Source organism: Nematolebias whitei, chromosome 9, assembly GCF_014905685.2.
Source record: "Nematolebias whitei isolate Nwh7 chromosome 9, NemWhi1, whole genome shotgun sequence".
In the NCBI taxonomy this organism is placed as follows: Eukaryota; Metazoa; Chordata; class Actinopteri; order Cyprinodontiformes; family Rivulidae; genus Nematolebias; species Nematolebias whitei.
In genome coordinates this window covers 49230784-49252342 of record NC_056506.1, presented here as the reverse complement: position 1 = coordinate 49252342, position 21559 = coordinate 49230784, and the positions used below count along the sequence as shown (strand labels likewise).

Genomic DNA, 21559 nt, shown 5'->3' with positions numbered 1-21559 from the left:
AGTGTCAAAATCTTTAGACAGGTCTAAGAAAAGTGCAGCACAATAATCCTTAGCATCCAGTGCTTCAACAACGTCGTTAAGAACCTTCAGTGAAGCAGTGGTTGTGCTGTGTTGTTTCCTGAAACCAGATTGATGTGGAGGTAAGATGTTAAATGAGTCCAGGTAATTTTTGATTTGAGAGTTTATCAGTTTTTCTAGAACCTTGGCTAAAATGCAGAGTTTAGAGATTGGTCCATAGTTGTTCAGTGAGGTGGGGTCACCTCCCTTCAGCAAAGGAAGAACAAAGGCTGTTTTCCAAGTGTCTGGGATGGAGTTTTGTCTTATGGAGAGATTGAAGATGTGGGTCACAGGGACTGTGATGATATGAGCAGCCAGCCTTAAGAAATAAGGTGGAAGTTCATCTGGACCTGCAGATTTTTTAGGATCAAGATCTTTTAACAGTTTATTGACCTCACTGACTGAGAATGGAGAAAAAGAGAAGCTGTGATTAACTGAGGATTGACTTGTAGGAGGGATTTGATTTGTAGAAGTTTGGTTATTAACCTTCCTACTATGTTAGGGTCCGTAGTGACCCATTTTAAATTTTAAATCATGATACTGTCTTTTAAATATTTTTTTTTGCATCAAGGCTTTTTGACTTTGTCTGAAACCTTTATTTAAATAAAAAATATATATATTTTTTTTCACTAAATTTAATTTTTATTTTTTATAGAACAACACGCACTTGCCGCGCTGGGGTCATTTGTGACCCAGTTATGGTATAAGACTATCAACCAATAATCAGTGTCAAAACTGAAATCATAAACACACTGTGACCTCACTAACTTTGTCATACATATGTTAGGGCCTTCTGTTTTTACCTGTTTGTCTACTTCACTGACCAAAACATCCCCATTTATCCGTACTACTTTTATTGATAAGTCCCTCATACTCTGCTCCCAAAAACTGAAAAAGTTCATCCAGCTGTAGATGCAGAGACATGTTGAGGCATGCCCATGTAGAGATGAGCCTACCTGGATAGCCATGCCCATCTTGATAGGCAGACCTAGATAGACACACCCACCTGGGTGTGACTCTACATGGGCATGTAGAGACATGTAGAAACAGACACTCCATTTTACCTAGAGCTTGGCTGCATACCAAAATGAAGAGAAGATTCACAGTACAAGAAGCTCTAGATCACATCCTTGCTGAAAATGATGCAGAGGACACACCTAGTGACACAGATGAGCCAGTTTCTGAGGAGGACGATGCTATTGAATATGAATCAGAGTACACAGACTCGTCGGATGAGGAGGGCACAGGTGCTGAAGCTGCTCCTGTAACTGAAACCTATAAATCCAAAAAGGGTAACATCACTTGGAGTGCGATTCCTCCTGTTTCACATGGCAGGGAAGCTGCTGAAAATGTTATGAAGATGACCCCTGGGATTACAAGGTTTGCTGTGACACGAGTAAGTGACATCAAGACATGCTTTGATTTGTTTATGCCATTGTCACTAAAGAAAGTCAAAATTGCTATGACAAACCTCGAAGGGAAAAAAGTTCACGGTGACACTTGGAAGGACATTGATGAGGAGTGCCTGGATGCTTTTATTGGTGTTCTTCTTCTCGCTGGCGTGTACAGATCCAGCAATGAGGCCCTTACTAGTCTCTGGGATGTGTCCACAGGCAGGAGTATTTTCCGCACAACAATGTCACTTCAGACCTTTCAAATGATCTCAAGAGTCCTCAGATTTGACAACAGAGATACTAGAGCACGGTCTGACAAGCTTGCTCCCATCAAAGACGTCTGGGATAGATGGGTGAAGCTCCTTCCACTGATGTTCAACCCAGGACCAGAGGTGACAGTGGATGAGCGTCTTCTCCCTTTCCGTGGAAAATGCCCCTTCCGGCAATACATGCCCAGTAAGCCAGGCAAATATGGCATAAAAATCTGGGCAGCCTGTGATGCGAAAACCAGCTATGCCTGGAATCTACAGATTTACACAGGCAAACTTGCAGCTGGCATCCCTGAGAAGAATCAAGGAAAACGGGTAATCCTTAAAATAAATAAATATACATGGGTCAAAACTTACCCTTAACACTATAAATGTTACTATGGTTAATAATATTAAAATAACAAAATAATAAGACAAATTTATTTTAGAGATGTGTTCTAATACTTCTTAAAAAAACACTGTTTTGAGGGCATTTTTTGGCTGATTTAAGACGGGTCACAACTGACCCGTTCACATCATAAGTGCGTGCGGGATCTCGCCCCGCTAGGAAGGTTAAGTGAAGTGGCTGATTTTCCATTAGTTACTGTGTCAAATAAAGAACCAGAAGCAACAAAATGTTTGTTGAGACAGTTCAGGATCTCGTGCTTATTTGACACAGGAACAGAGTTAACGAGAAGTTGTGATGGGAGGTCAGATGATTGGGGGGTGCCTGAGAGAGATTTAATTGTTTTCCAGAATCTGTTGGGGTCATTTAGATTTTTGGAGGTCTGAGATAAGAAATAGTTTCGTTTTGCTGCTTTGACAGAAGTTGTACATTTATTCCTCATCTGTCGGAAACTCAACCAATCGATGTCTGAGTCAGATTTTCTCGCTGTGGCCCAAAGATGATCTCTCCTGTGCAGGAGGTCAGCTAGCTCTGGAGTAAACCAGGGGCTATATATGTTTTATTATATATATGTTAGAATTTATTAGAAGCAAAAACAAAGGGGTTTTTTTTGTTCTGTGTAATTTTAGTAAACTAATTTCTCAAATACAGTTCCACTGTTCATACATGTACCAATAAATATGATTAAATAATTTATTTTAAGGCTACGTCAGCTCTAAGTTGTGTTCTGTTCACCTGCAGTGCTGATTTATATAAAGTACAAAATGTTAAAGATGAGAGGAAACAAACTATAGAAAACTTATTGAACAGCTCAGAGAGTCACATTTCATCAGTTTTATGATGAAGGGGGAAGATATTATTTACAAAAATAGGTTGGGTGATAAACTATTGTGGTAAAAAGAGTAAAATAAATGAAGGAAATTAATTTTAAACATCTAATCTTAGATGTAATGTTCAGTTTAATCAAGGTGATTGACAGGGATTAAACAGCTGCTGTTATTAGAAGTGAACAAAACAAGATTATGTAAATTAGATATTGTCATGCAAACTAACAATGCAAATAATTTAAATTAAAAAAGTATTTTCAATCAGATGTTTGTTCAGATTCTTTAACCTGAGATACCACTGAGTGGTTTAGGTTTGCTGAGCTGCATGGCATATACATTTGTATGAGTTTTAACAGAATACCCAGAGAATGTGGACTGAAACAAACAGACCAGTAGGTTAACAGTGTTTTATTTACGGTGAATAAGTTCATCAAAGTGTACGAGGAGGGAAGACATCGGAGGTAAGTCTGAGGTTGTGCTTGTCAAGTGGTTGGAAGTTGGGGAGACTGCTGAGGGAGTCACAAATGAACTCAGGGCCACACAGAGGAAGCTGCTGCGGTGGGCATGTAATGCTCCAGCAGCGAGGAGAGCTCTTCTGCAGCCTTTTATATTCCTGAAGCTCATGATCGAAATGATCCACAGGTGTGTTGGCATCATCTTGTGAGGAGGCTGTAGAAAAGGCTGAACTCACACAATCATGTTGTTTTACCTTTGTAACTTGGTAAAAAAAAATAATAAGTTTCAAGATCTGGCAACACAATGTCACAGTGTCAGTGTGTGCTTTAGGAAACTTTTCAGATCAGCTTAACTTTAGATCTGTTTTTGATGATCTTTTCTTTTCTGAACTTATCTCACCGTAACTTATCTTATCTTATCTTATCTTATTTTATCTTATCTCATCTCATCTCATCTCATCTCATCTCATCTCATCTCATCTCATCTCATCTCATCTTATCTTATCTTATTTTATCTTATCTTATCTTATCTTACTTATCTCATCTTATCTTACTTATCTCATCTCACCTCATCTTATCTCATCTCACCTCATCTTATCTTATCTCATCTCATCTCATCTCATCTTATCTCATCTCATCTCATCTTATCTAATCTAATCTTATCTTATCTTACTTATCTCATCTCATCTTATCTTATCTAATCTCATCTCATTTCATCTCACCTCATCTTATCTTATCTTATCTTATTTTATCTTACTTATCTAATCTCATCTTATCTTACTTATCTTATCTCATCTCATCTTATCTTATCTTATCTTATCTTATCTTATCTTATCTTATCTTATCATACATATCTCATCTAATCTCATCTCACCTCATCTCATCTTATCTTACCTTACATATCTCATCTCATCTCATCTCATCTCACCTCATCTTATCTTATCTTATCTTACTTATTTTATCTTAAATGATCTAATCTCATCTTATCTTATCTCGTCTCATTATATCTCATCTTATCTTATGATAAAAAATGAGACCTGCTATCACCAACTTTATCATTCTTTACTATATAAAATCATTTAAATTAATTTAAATCATGAGGTTTTGAATGTTTTTTTTTAATACAAAGGAGTAATACATTTTCTTTAGGTGGTTAATTAAAGAGTAATTCAGCATTAGTTACAGATAAAATAACAAAACTAATAAATCTTGTTTTAGTTCATCTTTCCTGACCTGATTCTTTTTAATTTATTTTATTTATTTTCAGCTCAGTCCTGTTCTTTTCAAGCACACGTGTAACAAAGAAGTTTACAGAGTAACAGGTGCAACAGAAGAGCCAGAAGTCATCGATAACAGTGAACATGAAGACCCTTCCTGAACCAACTCCGTGCAGTTTCACTGCAACGAGATCGTTTTAAACATCAGTCAGATTTATTAGTTCTTCTTCTCTGTCAGTCTCATCTATTCTCAGAGGCTCTGAATAACTTGCTCATAAAACGTGCTCGTAGGTTTGAAGAAAGCAGCAGTGTTAAAACGAACAGCTGATGAATCACAGCCTGAACACAGATGACCCCCCCCCCCCCCACTCCCCTCATGATGTCACAGCCTCCTAAAGCTGGCAGCGGGGGGAGAAGTCAGTCACTGCGCTGGCTTTAGCTGAGCTGATCTTCCCTCAGCTTCTCACAAAGTGCTGGAAGAATCTGCAGGATGGCTCCGGTGCACAGGACCTGCAGCAACGTGGAGCAGTCTGGGGGTGATCCAAGGTCCAAGAGGAGGAGGAGGAGGAGGAGGAGGTGCAAAGGCAAAGGTTAGTCAAATTAACTGAGGTTACTTTAACTTTACAGGAAAATGCTCACCTTACGTCAGACTTGTTTAAATCAAAATGTGCTTGTCTGTGTTTGTGTGTTTAACAAAACCACATTAAGGATGAGCTTAACATTACATAGTTATAGTTTAAGATAATTTATTTTATTTTATAAGTTCTTTGAGGCAAAAACAAACTTTTTTTAGTACGACCACAAAAACCAACAGATAATTTTAGATAAATTCCACAGAAAAACAATAAATGCTGTTAACAGTGTTCATAAAATTAAAATTAACCTTAACAAGAAGCAACACTTTAAAACAACACACGTGTTCGTCACGAAGCCTTTGAGTGAACACGGATGTTAAACGTGGTCACGAGATTGTTTCCACCTCTGGAGAACTTCTTGAACATCATCAGTCGTCTGTGATCAGTTCACCTGGTCCACGGTAACGCAACGAACTCTGACGTTCCTTCAGGTTTATTTATACGCAGAAGCACAATTTAATCAAAAAGACAAGAAAATAAGTGAAATTTTATTGGACACTAAATATTAGACAATCAAATCATTTCCAGTTTTTGCATCTGCAAAGTCCTGGACTTCAGTCTCATGCAGCTTTAAAGCTTTATGATTTAAATTAGTAATGAATAAATGAATGGAAAAGATCCAGGGTTGCTTTGGGATGAATGAAAATACGATGATGACCCACATTGTCCAGTTTTGGAAAGGTTGTATGTTATGATGGTGACATTTGAATTCTAACACTAAAACAATAAACGTGTTTATTAATGTGATGAATTATTAAGGCCTTTTGTCTCACCCCCCACCCCCCAGCTTATATTTATGTTTTTAATAACAAACCATGGATACTAACTTGGATACCCTTGGATGCTAGATGTAAAACATAAAAATGTGATCAAATGAATGTTTTTGCGTTCACTGTAAAGATCCATCCATCCATCCATCCATCCATCCATCCATCCATCCATTATCTTTACCTGCTTCTTCCATTTTGGGTCACGGGGGTCGCTGGTGCCCATGTCCAGCAATCACTGTGCGAGGGGCGGGGGACACCCTGGACGGGTCGCAAGTCCATCACAGGGACACTTAGAGACAAACATTCACTCTCTCTCTCACCTAGGGACAATTTAGAGTTACCAATCAGCCTAACATGCATGTTTTTGGTCTGTGGGAGGAAACCGGAGCACCCGGAGAAAACCCACACATGCACGGAGAGAACATGCAAACTCCACCCAGAAAGGCCCCCGGACCGGGATTCGAACCAGGGACCTGCTCGCTGAGAGGCAGCAGCTCTACCAGTTGCGCCACCGTGCTGCCGTTACATTAATTTAAGGGCTAAAAGATAAACCTTCAGATTAACATTTCTCAGTCTATATGATTTAAAAATGGCTGCCTTAACCACTTGTTAAATGGACTTGCATCATTGGACAGGAACAAGTTTTTTTTCCACGGCATTCCTCACAAAATATATGAAAACAGAAAAGTAAAGTGTGTTTGAAGTTTGAAATATTATCTAGCAACCCGGCAAAGTGAAACATGAACTATAGAGAGAGAAACATTTAAAGAGATAACACGATTAAAACCCGGATTAGGATCTAAACACAAAAACTAAAACTTTCAGCTAAAACACATCCATCCATTTTATCAGAATAATCCCTTCCAAGGGATGCACAGCATCCTGGCTAAAGTGAACAAATCAACCGTGCATCGCACGACTGGCGCTCAGATTCACTTTTACACCTTTTAGGAACTTTAGGTTGACAATCACATTTGAAGGAAAAACACACAGTGCAAAAGAAAAACACACAAAAGTTACAAAAAGGCATATACAGTATATATATGAAATGTAAAAGCTTCTTGTTTTGTAAACAGATTGTGTTTTTCTTGTCAAACATAAAAAGGAAGAGAAGTGTGCCATTAAAATTAAAATCAGTGAAACTGCACTGGACTCTCTGAAAACTCTGATTTTAACCAGTAAAAAATTTAGCTGTGAAAGTTTGCTCAAAAATAACTGTTACAATTTATTCTACAGGGAACATGAATTTATGAACCAGATTTATTGCATCCCAACCGACAATTTCACCCTGAATATTAAAAAAGCCCCGACAGAGTAACAACATTCATCAGGGTTCAGCAACATCATCGTATATTCAATAGTGGCAAAGATGTTTTTATTTGGATCAACAGCGACTTTTCACCGGCTAGACCGGGAGAAGTCTTCCCAAGTTAACATCTTTTTTGACAAATGCTTTTCAAGTGATTTGTGTTCAAAACCATCAAGAAAAGAAGTCCAACAGTACAACTGTCGGAGCAATAATCTAATATGTTAACTGTTGTCACAACGTCCCATACGGCTACAAGCTGCGGGATTCATAATTACAGCCATCAGGGCAACAGGTCAGCTTTCCAGCATGAAGCCGGCATTGTTCTGAACATGCTAATCCTTGGTAAAAGCTGCAGATTACTCCAGGACTGCTATAGCATTAGGTCCAGTTGTTAGTTAAAGTGCTTTAAACCCATTGCACTTTCATTAATGGCACAATGGCCTTTTTTTGCACAGGCTGGAGTGAACGTGTGTCCTATTTTTACAACGGTTTGAGCGTAAGGAAGCACTCAGCTAATGCTTCTACTGTACCCAGCGTCGAGCTGCGCTTTAATGCCAGCTGTCACTTTAGAAACAGAAGGTGGTATCTCTTTTCTCAAATGGCAAACAAGCCAGTTTACAATAAAACTCTGAAGATGCACAGCAGGAGGGAGGTGGACGCTGCAAACGCAGCACGCGTTGAGTTTCTCTCCTGCTCTGACAGGCCGTGAGCCAAACTGCCGCTCAGACACGTCAAGGCAAAAAGAAACACTTCAAATGTTGACCTTTAATTCATTTTCATATTTAGTCTAAAATTCTCAAATAGAACAAGTTTAACATTTTTCAAAGGTTCTTATATTTTTATAGGAACAACCGGTTTCTGTCCACCATCGTTTCTTTTAAACGAAAGTTGTGAAGGTTTAAGTTAGAATAAAACATTTAGGAGTGTTTTGTGGGGATTTGTCTTCTCATCCAGACTCATAATAAAAATGAGGAAACAAACTCTTTACTGATGTGACCCCAGGTCATCATAGTTCTGCAGGATCATATTTTTGCAGCTTTGATCACCACATACCAGATATTTTGAGCATTAACAAAACCTGCTAGAGGTTTTTTCATTTTGGTTTGAACAAATGTTCATTTATCATAAATATTTGTTACAAAGATAAGCACATGTCATGATATATGAGCCCTTTGACAGTGACATTAAACAGCTTGAGCCTGTGCAGGCATGGCTGCAAAATAAAAACCGTTTGTTACCTCAGTGGAGCAAAATGTCCACTGCTGTGCATAAATTTTGTACAAAATGACAGCAATCAGTCCGGATCCTGAAAGATTTTGTGAACGAGTTCATTTGAACCTAAAATTTTGATCCTTTACTAAAAACACCCAAGTAGTTTTACTGTTTGACCTAAACTGTGTCCAGATTAAAGTAATGTGTGAAGAAACAAAACAAGCAACACTCCTACAAACCTACATAATTCATCATCTTTACCCGCTTCTTCCTTTTCGGGTCATGGTGGTCACTGGTGCCCATGTCTAGCAGTCACTGTACGAGAGGCGGGGGACACCTGGACAGGTCTCTAGTCCATCACAGGGACACAGAGACAATCATTTTCTCTCACACCTCAGGACAATTCAGTTACCAGTCAGTCAGTCTAACATGCATGTTTTTGGTCTGTGGGAGGAAACTGTAGTACCCAGAGAAAACCCACGCAGCACGGAGAAAACATGCAAACTCCCCCGTGAAAGGTCCCAGGCTGGGATTTGAGCCCGTGACCTTCTCACTGAGAGGCAACACCTCTACCAACTGAGCCACCGTGCTGCCACATTATCCAGAACTTTAAAATAAAGCACAAGACAAACCCCCAGTTTGCCTTTGATTGGGAACCCAATGGCTCTTAAAGAATTGAAATGCTGCTTTAAGAAAATGTTTAATCTCTTTATGAACCTGTACATTTCAACCCAGAGAAATAAGAAATAACAGTAAGACCATCGCAGTGATTCTTTTTTTTTCTCATTTTACATGCTTGTATAATGTTTTTATAGTAATGTTGTCAGAGATCTGATGGCAGAGGATGCTACACACAGACTCAAAGGTTTTTAAAAACGTTTATCGAGTAAAAAAACAGCTTCTGGTGTCTCAGGTCCAGGGGCAGGAACTGCATCTAAAATGATACAGAGGGGAAAGGTTAGTGTTTGACAGAATAACGAGTAGTTATCTGAATACAGACGGTCTAATGAAACACTAACCTTTCTTGTTGTAACGGGACGCTCCAGCAGAGACACAGAGCTGCAGAGACCCAGGGAAATCCAGAGACGTAGTCGAGGATGAGCAGGGATCATACAAGGAATCAGAAGAGGAGACAGTATTGATAGGGAGAGGAAAGGCAAAATCCAAAAACAGGCATAGGTCGTCAACAAGGTCAGAAGGCTGAGGCACAAAAGGGACAGGCAAAAAGCGTGGTCGAGGGAAACAGGCGTGGATCAAGATTAAAGAGCTGTGAACAAGGAGAGTATGCTGGATAACTGTGGCTGAAAGCAAGCAGTTGATCTGGCAATGTAGTGGAGAAAGCAGGAAGTATATATACACCCAGAAACAAGTGGAAACCATCAGCAGCAATCAGAGAGAGAGGTGTGGCATTTAAAGAGGCTGGTAGAAGCAGCAGAGGAAAAACCCAGGAGAGCAGAGAAGAAAAAGTCAAACAGTGAAAAGAGTGATGAGAAAACGCAAAAACAGAGTGTAAACTGTGACAGATGTGGATGCAAGACATCCGTCGTCCCTCACCCCCAAACCCATGCCCCAGTTTTAAAGCCTTTATTGCCCAAACCTGATGCTGCTACAGACAGAAGCTCCAGAAGCTGAAACGAGTACATAATCAAATAATTGCACAGATGACCACATGAACTTTGAGATTTTCTATTTCAATAAATCACCATTTGGCTGTGAAACAATCCCCTTCTGCTGCATCTTCTTTAGTCAGATGAGCTCGTCGTGTTGGATGTAAAGCCTTCGTGAAATGATTTGATTGTCCTGCTTTCAGCGAGGATTCTGATCCCCCAACGCAGAGCAAACAGCTGCTGTCTCCCTGTGCTTGAACATTTCGGAGGATTGGATGCGTTTTAGATAAGTGAGCTCCATTGTGCTGTCAGATCCAGCGGGGCACGTCCGTGCACAATTTCACTGATGGATTCTGCAGTCGCCCCATTTCTCATGGGCGCTGGCTTCGTGAAGACGTTAACAGTACGGCTTGTGTGGCCGATTAACGTGATTGCAGAGATGCTCAGCGTAGAAGTGGGGGCTTTATTCTTTGCAACTGCAGAGATGTAACTCCTGCTGGTGCTGAACATGAAATGTTAAAAAAATGTGGAAATAAATAAAAACAAACACAGAACATCAATATTTAAGGGATAAATATCATATATTTTTTAATTTGATGACAATAAATATAAAAATAAAAAAAATAGTGCTCAAAAACTTTCCTTTAGTTGTTTTCTTTACTGAACCTGATTGTATGGAGTTAATTATTATTTTTTTTTTAGGATTAATTAAAATATCTTGAACTAGCCTGATGTGGAAACTGGATTTAAACTTTACATATCAGCTCTGCTCTTTTCTAGTTTTATTTTTTGGGGTAAAACACCCTGAGAAGACTTCATGTTAAACCGCACTAATCTGAAAATATCTTGACCATGTTAATTCAGTTTGCACATAGAAATAACGTTTTAACATCTTAATCCTGCAATTAAACGTCATATCACCAGAAAGGCTCATCAGCAGTGTTCATAATAAAAAAAAAATATATATATATAATTTGTTTGTTTTGATTCAAGTTAAATTAATTATGATATCCAAAGCAAATTGAAAACAATTCATCAACAGCAGGTAGCTGATGAAGTGACATGGCAGCGGCAGGCAGGAGACAACCTGTCAAAGATTATTAATATCTTTGATTCTCCTGATTTATTGCACATCAACATGTGTTTCTGAGGCAACAATCATAAAGTCAGCCTGGTGGTTTTGAAGGCAGACGTTTAGCTTTGCTGGTTTGTGATTTTGATCATTTGTGCAAAACAAAATGAAGACGTGGAGAAAGATGTGAGGTCTGCTCGCTCTTAAAACGAAGCCCATCATGATTCAAAGTCCAACAACTCTCGGCTGCTGCAAACACGAGTTACAGAGAAAACACGTGCAAGTTCACAAGTTCCTCTGAAAATGTTCTGAACTTTCATAATGTTCCAGAAAATTTACTGCTGAGTAGATTACAGTAGGACAAGTTCACGTGTACTGTGGTTATGAATTACCTTTTTGAAACATAACGAGCACTCAAGCAGTTTCATTCTCTGCAGGGTTCAAACCGGTGTAGGATCTTGCTGTATTTAAAACCTTAACCGCTTAACCACTGCACAATCACAACTGCTCCTCAGCAGGAGCTTATCTTAATGACCAACAAACTTACACACAGACATTAAGAGTTGTGGCAATAAACAAAAAGATTTTGTCGTAGGTCTTCATTAGATGCAGCAGCATTGTTGTGCAGCGTATGATCTGATGTCAGGTCAAAGTGCTCCCCTGCTCGGATTAGACTGGGTCCTTTTCTGAACAGTTTTTATAAAAGCATGATCTTCCTGTTTCAAAGAAAACCTCTTATTCGTCTCATCTCTGGGATTTTCTGTTTTACAACAAACAACAAATACTTTTTCTGTCAAAACACAAAGAAACACTTGTGGGGTTTGAAAAGCAGAAAGAAAAAGCGGTGTGGCGACCGACATTTAAATTATTAGTGTTATTAGACATCTAACAATTTCAAATGAGCAGAAAGTAAAACTGAAAGACGTAAAACAGACGCTAAAATCCAGTTGAAGTGGTCTGAAATATATAATGGATATAAATGTTAAAACCAAAAGAAGCAGAAAACTGATAAACACCAACTGTCCATAAAATAAAACTAAAATGTCCGGTCGAAGTAAACTATGAGCCCTCTATGAGTTCAAATGAAAAAACGTAAATAAAATCAAATAAATCGATCCATGAAAACGTGCACAAGGTACAGCAAGTCTCCTTCTCTCCCTCTAATGAAGACGGAGCAGAAAAACAATCATCTTAAGCAACAAATCAATAAATCGATCGTTACATTTAGTTTGAGTGAAACGGAGCAGCTCGCTGAAGGATTTCATACAAAAAGTTCCCAAATTTCTTTGCCCTTGAGGAAAGACATTGCACATTACAAGTAAATGAAACCACTTGCCATTAATTGTGCTTTGCAAATGAGATTATCCACAGCTGTCAGACCACACACACACACACACACACACACACACGCATGAAGTGGACTGCAGCCTCTCACTTCCCTGCTGCCATGCCTAATTTCATTATTCTATTAAATCAGCTTCATTAAGTGTGACAGAACGGAGGAACTTCATCGCTGAGGTTTGATAAACACAACAAATGTGCAAAACCAAGAAATATCAACTTAGAACTTAGTTCTAGAACTGCGCCGCTCGAGGTGGCTGCATGTTGGAGCAGCTCTGTTACTTTCATTATGATTTTCTGCTTTTGAACACTTTAATTCCTCTTTTTTCTGGATGTATATCGCTTTTTTTTAACGGTGATTATTTCCTCTGGTATCGGACGCTGTGCAGCTGGACGGATTTTTACTGAAACCTTTTTACTTTTGGACATTTGTTATGATGCGTAACCATGGCAACGAGGTGTTTTTTTTTTAACAACAAGGAGCAGCTGATTAACATCTCAAAAGCTCAAATATCTCATCTACAGCCCCAAATCCCACATGAGTTGAAAAGGAGGTGCCGTGGACAAATTCCCGTCAACCTGGCGGCGGTGCTCGAGTACCTGACCACCGAGATCCTGGAGCTGGTGAGAAACTCGGCTCGTGAGGAGCTCTGCAGACTGCTGGGAGGAGTGACCATCACTCAGGGAGGAATTCTGTCCGGCATTCGGGCAATCCTGCTGCCCAGGAGGACCGAGAGTCCCGCCGGATCAGACAGCAAGCTGGATCTGGATGGACGGATCGGTATCTGTGGCCAGATTCTTCGGCTTCACTGCAGGAGATCCTTCCTGCCCACAGCTATCAGCATCTATAACTCTTGAATGAAACCAGGATGTTGAGCTACGACAACACTTAATTTCCCTCTGGGATTAATAAAGTATTTTTGAATTTGAATTATTCCTGCATTGCTCTATGTTTTAATATATATTTTTTTTCAGCTCAAAGTAGTTTTAAATACCATGTTTTTTGGAATATAAGGCGCACTTAAAATCCTTGAATTTTCTCATAAATTGACAGTGAGCCTTATGTATTAATTCTGGTTGTGCTTACTGACCTCCAACTGATTTTATGTGGAACACGGCGCTCAAAAATCTGTTAAAATGAACTTATTTCATTTAATGCGCCTTATAGCCTGAAAACATACGGTTTATACTGAACAAAAAAAATGCAGTTTGTACCATTTTGCTATAGTTGTTCTCCTTTTTCTTACAAAAGTTTAAGTTTTCATCGTTCCAGCAGCTGTGATGGCCGAGTGGTTAAGGCGTTTCCCTGCGCACGTTCAAACCCTGCTCACAGTGGCTGCAGCTGAAGCAGCGTGCAGATGTGTTCGTGTTCCACACAAAGTGTCTGGCTCAGGGATTTATTATAGTTGAAACAAACCTTTATAGTATTCCTCAATACGCACTACAGTTTCTGCAGGAAGTGGCCCAGACTGCATAACTCAACAAGTAAAGTTACTTAATTCATCCCATCCTGGAAGAATTCTTTGTTGAAGCACCAAACAAAAACACAGGAACAGAAAGAATGAAAAGGTGCAAAAATGAATAAAATATTGAGACAGTCATTAAAACTGTGCAAAAATAGAATTCAAACCTTGCAAAGTAAAATAAAAAAGCAGATTTTATTGTAAGATGGGATGACTTGCATCCTGTAACGGTTGCTCCAGCTACTTGCTGCTACTTTTGATTGCAGAATTCAATTTAAATAACTGTGTGATGTGAAACTGATGTTTTATAAAGTAACTTCCTGAAACGCTAGAAGATTTCTGAGATTGGACCATTTTGAAAAGAGCACCCATTAGCTGTTAGCTCAGAACTCCAGTCAGGATGATTTAGGAATGTTTGCAAATATTGTTTGTTTAAAGTTGTTCAAACTAAATTTAGGGTGAGCGAAAACATTTCACACAAAATACTAAAGTTTATCTTGCTCAGATATTTGTGTTACTGGAGGGTTTCCAGTGAAAAGCAGAGTTATGTCAGGGATCTACCAGTAGATGAACTGAATGTAAACTGGGTCAGTGGTTCAGAACCCTGTGGGGGTCCATTAACGTGTTTTTGCTCGCAGGTGTTCCCCTCCAGCCTAAACTTTGCAGAGGAATGATGGAAAATGTTGGAGAAGAGGAAAAAGTTCTGCATAAAACATAAACACTTTGTTCTGTTTATTGGTTAAAGACAAAATCTTCACACATTTATAAAAAAACAAACATAGAAAATTATAAAATTTCAAAAAAACTTTAACTTAGAGAAAGAAACAAAAAATTGAACCTTAGTTAAAAGACATGTAATAAACTGAAAGAGCATCATGTTTAAATATTTAGTTTTAGTTTCAGGTTTCATTTTCTTTTATACTGAGGTCACAACTCAATTTTCTGAAGATTGAATTTAAAGCCAGATATTCTCCAAACGTTTGAAGCAAAGTAAGTAACTCAGGAACGCTAGTGAGATGATCTGATATGTACAAAAGCATGTCATCGGCATATAATTATTTGTTCACGTTATTTAGTTTATTACCAAGATGTTAAACCTAAAAACTCTATAAACTTATTGTTTAATACAAATTGTAAATCAAAATAAATTACATTTATCAGCAAGTTCACCAGCTTTACTGTTGTGCAGCAGAAATAATGCTCCATCACCGTTACCAAAATATTAGGTGTCCTTTCAAATTATTATTATTTCTTTCAAACCTTTAGAAATAGATTTTGTAGCATTTTTGTTATAACTGCAGTTAAATAAGTGGCTCCTCGTAAAAACTGTTTATTCATCAGTCCAGTTTTGACTGACTCAACCAAATGAGGCAAAAAAATAAAATCAAACAAACAAAAAACAACAAGTCATTTCTCATATTGCATGTTATTGTCATTACATGCTGCTGTCACTGAGATATTTTAATAATTCTGTCTTTTGAAAACCAAATGAAGAGCACAAACTCAATTCGTCTGTTCGTCACAAACGTCCTGCTGAGGATAACTTTTAAACTTCTTGATCTTCAGGATGGAGCAGCAACACCTTCTCCACCCTCATCAGACCCATGAAAGTCTGGGACTCTGCAGCTCCGTCAGCCGAGGACGCAGACAACTCAAGTAATTCCTGCACCTTTGTCTGCCCACATAATCAGATCATGCCATTAGTTTGTCTTCATTCTGCAGGACTGAGGCATGAAACATAATTCTGGCAGTTGTTGCATATTTACAATTTCATTATTTTAGAACATTTTATTGTTATAGTTTAAAAGCAAACATATTTCTCAAGAACCGACAGAGAGGATTGAAGTTTATTGTGCAAAGGAGTGCTAAACTACAACATTATTTATAAGAATGTCAATAAATCTGTTTAAGATTTTATTTATCAGGACAATAAAAATCATTTGTCAGGCTTCATGGTTACGAGGCTCCAACCTCACGTTAACTAGAAACATAGATGTTTTTTAGTATTTAAGCATCAGCTCACCTCCTGATTGACCCTTCTGAGCGTTAACCGTCTTGGACATGGCTTCTTCTTCCTCAGGTAGCAGCAGTTTGGAGGTGAAAGAGAATCAGGAAGAGAAAACCCTGGAGGAGCAGGACTTTTTAAAGAAACATCACCTACCAACCTTTTGCACTTTTTCTAAACACAAACAAAGAACATTAAAAAGACCGCAGCTGTTGGTGGATGGACGTGACCTGCAGTTCTTCCAGAACCACCTGACCTGTAAAAGATCCGCCCGGGCAGCTCAGAAGAGCGCGGTGGTGCAGCTGAACGAGCTGCGACCAGGTCTGAGGTATGAGACGGTGTCAAAGACCGGTCCCCTGCACGCCCCCGTGTTCTCCGTGTCTGTGGAGGTTAACGGTTTTCACTTCGAGGGTCGAGGACCTACGAAGAAACAAGCAAAGCTGAGGGCTGCGGAGCTGGCCCTTCAGTCGTTCATCCAGTTCCCAAACCCCTCCCAGACTCACGGCACCGTGGAGAGGTTCACCAGAACCACTGTGGACTTTACAGCAGATAAACTGGACCTGCCCGATGCTGGGCCTGAAGCATCCTTTCTTGGAAACTACAACATCCTTCGCTGTGACGCAACAAGGAACGAGGTGCTAACCAGCATCTCCAACCACAAGCGGACGATTCATGTGACTCTGGATTTAGACTCCTCCACTAATCCAAGCAGACCAGCCAGCACCTCGCTCCTGGAGCACCTGAGTCCAGTAGAACTGCTCAATGAGCTGCGGCCGGGGCTCAGATACATGTGTCAGGTTGAAAAGGTTCACGGCAGACCCACGAAGAACTTTATAATGGCGATCAGGCTGGAGGGCAGAGTGTTCGAAGGTTGTGGTCGCAGTAAAAGACGAGCCCAAGTTCAGGCAGCAGCAGCAGCCCTGCACTCTGTGTACCGCATCAGTCTGGGACCAGAGAGGAACCTGACGGGCCTCCAGGGAAGCTGCACCAACAATCAGCTACCTCAGGTGAGCATGAATTTACAACGCGTCACCAACGTACTTATCACTCTTAGCAATGTTGTTTCCTCACCAATGTAATTGTGTCCGCAGTAGCTCAGTGGTTAGAGCTTCGGTTTTTCATCCTGAGGTTGCAGGTTCGAGCCCAGACGGCATCAGGTCAGGTTAGGTTTATCAACACAAGGTCAAGAATGCAATGAAATGCTTAGGACAAGAAGAACCGTCTCGACTTGCCAAAAAAAAATAAAAAATACCAAAGCATGCAGCAAAAATACTAAAAACATACTACAAAAATACTAACATACTAAAAAAACAAGGCGCCAAAGTTGAAAAGAAATACATCTACAGTGTGATTCTGTTAGCAGTGAGGTTCTTTCAACATCATGGTTCTGTTCTGTTAGTGGCGTGGTCTTGTTAGCAGGTCCGGTCCACAGCTTGGTGGTAATAAGGACCGCAGCAGCTGCCCTCACAGACCGCAGTCCAGAACCAGGTCCAGCAGACACAGAACATCCCAGGTTTCCCTGCAGAACAGAGCGGGTCTGTACTGCGTGTGCAGGCAGATGGAGGATCTCGTTAGCAGGTCCGGTCCACAGCTTGGTGGTAATAAAGACAGCAGCAGCTGCCCTCACAGACTGTCCTCCAGAACCGGGTCCAGCAGACAAAGAGCATCCAAGGTTTTCCCCGCGGAGCCAAACAGGTCCGTAGAGTTTGGTCCGTGCTGGCAGATGGAGGATCATGGAGACGGCTGCCATGACAGGCTGGAGCCTGAGCCCGAGCCCGAGGCTGGAACTGAACCACGACGGCATGATGGACATCATGAGGAGCGTTTCATGCAAATTTGCTTTTGTGGTGACCCCGGGAGTTTAACTGGAATTTTCATTTGATTAAAAACAATAAATGTAAGAAAAACACTTGAAATTAATTAACTGGGAAAATGTTTTAAATAGTTTTGTGTGTGTGTGTCCTTGTTTATGCTACCTTGTAAGGCCCATTTTTCCAACTTATACTATATTGTGAGGACCAACTGCTTCTTATGGGGCCCAAAGCCCGGGCCCCATAAGAAGAAGCCCCCAAACCTCTCTGTGTGCGTGCGTGCGTGCGTGTGTGTGTGTGTGTGTCGAGCCTGCATTTGCAGCAGGTCCTGCATCAAACCTTCAGGTCTGTCTTCACGATTGTGGTCCATCTAATCTGGACTTGTTGTCCTTTCTTCATGACCAAACTGCTTCCAGGTTAGACGGTGCTTCTTTCGCCCAACAACTTTCAAATTCAACCAGATTCTCTGCTGGATTGAGAAGTGGACTTTGGACTTTCCAGGACCTTTAACTGGTTCTTCTTGAAGCCCTGGAGTGTTGCTTCAGCTCTGTGTTTTGGCTCATAGGTGAACCTCCAACCCAGTCTCAAACCTCTGGAAGACTTAACAGAACCATCTCAATAATGGCTCTGAACTTTAAACTCGGTTTCTCAGTCCGTGCTGATGAAGAACATCTCCGCTGCATGATGCTGCCACCACCGTGCTTTACTGTGGGGATGGTGATGAGAGGTGTGGTAGATTAGCTCCAAACATGTTGTTCTTGATGTTTGGCCTCATCTTTTAGCAGGAGCTCCTTCCACATGTTCGGGGAAGAAATTCCAAAAAGTTCTGCTTCTTTTTCTTTAAGCAAATCTTTTCCCAACGAAGCCCGTTTCTGTGCAGCTTCTAGTGGTCCTCTGGACCGACAGGACCACTGTGAGCTCCAACAGAGTCATCTTTGGCTTGCTTCATGTTTCTTGGATCATTGCCCACCTTCCTGATCTGTGAGTTTTGTTGGAAGACCGTCTGTGGGCAGGTCTGCTGTGGTGGATTCATCTTTTCCTTTGTTAATGGATGTTCAGGGCTCTAAGTATTTAAGAGTCTAACTCTGATCTGTTCTCTGCAACTTTGTATTTGATCTGTGTGCAGAGTTCCTTGGTCTTCATGATGTTTCTTCTTGGTCTTCCTTACTGCTTGGAGGCGTTACACCAGCGATGACTCTGGGGGCTGTTAGAACAGGAGAATAAATACTGAGACCAGTTCACACGCAGGTCGAAGGAGTTGAATAAAAATGCACAAATCTTTTCTTAGTTTTAATTATTTTTCTAATTGTTTTTAAAAATCATTATCTTTGGTAATTTATTTGAGAATTGTTTATTTCATTCAAATTTATTTTCAGTTGAGTTCCCGCTTGCAACGCAATAAATTAATAAGATTATCCAGAGAGGTCATTTCTGTTCTTCTTCTTCTTCTGGGGTGGCACAGCGAACGAACTCGCACCAAGACTTGGAGATTGACTCGACTCCGGATGTCCTGACACCACAGACCACCGAGCTACCACAGCCTCTGTGTGGAGCAGGGGGCTGTCATGTGGTGCCCGGGGCAGCAGATGGTGGGGGTTAAGGGCCCAGAGTGGGGCAAATGATGGTGGGGGCAGGTGTGGTTGCTTCACCTATTCCCACACACATTTTGATGTTGTCGGAACCGACGACCTTCCGATCACAGGCTCACCTTCTCTAACCTCCGCGTCACCACTCCCCATCAAGAAAGATTAACAATTCATCAAATTATTGTGCGTTGACTCCACAAAATTAGTGCATTTTACATGTTCGTGCACGTTATTAAAAAACAAATGTAAACGCGTGCTTCACTGCAAAAAACGTGTCCGATTAGCTGAATATTTAAAAAGGTTTCCGAGTTCTTGCGCTGTCGTCCTTGTTGTTTCAGCGCTCGTCACATCTGTCTGTAATCCCAATCACCCCAGGTGTTCGTCTTTTGTCTCGCTGGTGTCTCTCGGTGTCTGCGGTCCTTCCTCTGTCTGTGGATTATGCTCTCAAGACTGGTGGGTGTGTGCTGCCCCACCAGCGTTTTGTTTTTTAGAATAAATTTAGTTATTTTACTTTTTATTTGGCGTCTCCGTTGCCTTCCTGCACACATGGGGTCATCACGGTAAACAGAACACGATTCCCATAATGAAAATAAAAATATAATTTAAATAAACTGAAGTATTCATATATTCTAGATAAAACAAGTCCTCCCCTGGAATCAGTGTCATCTTCAAGCCATGACACTGATTTCACCCACATCTCTTCACGTGTTGCTCAGACGGGATAAATGGGTCTGAGGCGAGCCGTGCAGAACCAGGTGTGCTGTGCATCTGTATGAGCATCATGTCCCGGGGCCTGAGAGCTGGATGGTGTCCTGCTCGCATGTCTGCAGCATCCAAACAACTTCATTATGTCGCAGAGCCATCTCCAGTCGTCCTTCTGGTCGTGCTTTATGAACACAAGCAGACCCGTCTCCTCCGATCGACTCTGGGAGCTGAGGTGGGATGCTGCTCAAATGAAGGAAAGAAGTTAGAGGAAGAGACACGGCGATGCTTTATTACACCCTGAGGGAGAGTTAACGTCAGAATTCATTGACAAACTGATGAAGTGATGGATTTTTACACCTGATCATGCCCCCCCTTCCCCCTCACCTGTCTGTCAATCCCAGCTGCCTGTCAGGTGACATGATGCTTTGATGAACATTATTACAGCACATTAGGAACGAAGGAGGAGCGGCAGCAGACCGAGGTGGAGCAGGAAGGAGGTGTGACGAGCATAATAATCTCAGATAATCGTTTAACACGTTTATTATACATGACCTTGAGCCAATGTCATCCAGAAACCACCGAGCGCGAGAGAAACTGTTGCATGAAGACCGAGACATTAGTGGAGGACTGTTTGTTCCAAGACTCAGCTTCACATCTGAACCAGAGCGCTTCTGTTTTACAGCTTCTACATACGGAGCTCAAGTATAATTGAGAAACCTCAAATTAAATATAAAAATAACATTTTGTCTTTTTGTTCCTCCTTTTTGTAAATGTTTTATTTTCACTCTTCAGTCAGTGTTTGATTTTAGTTTCTTTTTTACATTTCATCCTTATCAGTCCGCTGCAAAATAATCCACAGCCCACTTCAAACATCTGTCCTCTCTGATGGACACTGGGTCTTGATCAGTCAGTGTTGGTTTTCAAGAATATTTCTTTACGATATTATTTCAAGTGTTTAAAAACTTATTTCAATTTACCAAATTTGTTTTCTCAGTCATCCAGGTATATAACAACAAAAAAGGTTGAATCATGTCATCTGGACTTCGTTTTTTTTGTTAAAAAGAAACGTTTCGCCCCTCATCCAAGAGGCTTCGTCAGTCTGAGGCCTAGCCATCTGGTATTACCCAGAAGCCACCCTGACTCTTGTGTTTCAAGCCTGCCTCAGATACCCCTGAAGTCTGGCCTTTTCACTAATGGTTTCAAAAACACCAAGTTTGTTTTCTCAGTCATCCAGGTATATAACAACAAAAAAGGTTGAATCATGTCATCTGGACTTCGTTTTTTGTTAAAAAGAAACGTTTCGCCCCTCATCCAAGAGGCTTCGTCAGTCTGAGGCCTAGCCATCTGGTATTACCCAGAAGCCACCCTGACTCTTGTGTTTCAAGCCTGCCTCAGATACCCCTGAAGTCTGGCCTTTTCACTAATGGTTTCAAAAACAC

The 21559-nt window shown here is 40.6% G+C and overlaps 1 protein-coding gene across 1 annotated transcript in view; it reads left to right on the top strand.

The window, feature by feature from the left end:
* Nucleotides 1-1144: 1144 nt before the first annotated feature.
* Nucleotides 1145-21559, top strand: part of LOC119414313 (double-stranded RNA-specific editase B2-like) — a 27475-nt gene continuing 7060 nt past the window's right edge. Inside the window, exons 1-4 of the mRNA XM_037681407.1 lie at nucleotides 1145-1304; nucleotides 15580-15669; nucleotides 16094-17025; nucleotides 18710-18810. Of these exons, the coding sequence (XP_037537335.1) occupies nucleotides 1145-1304; nucleotides 15580-15669; nucleotides 16094-17025; nucleotides 18710-18810 (1283 nt within the window). The remainder of the gene's footprint in view (nucleotides 1305-15579; nucleotides 15670-16093; nucleotides 17026-18709; nucleotides 18811-21559) is intronic.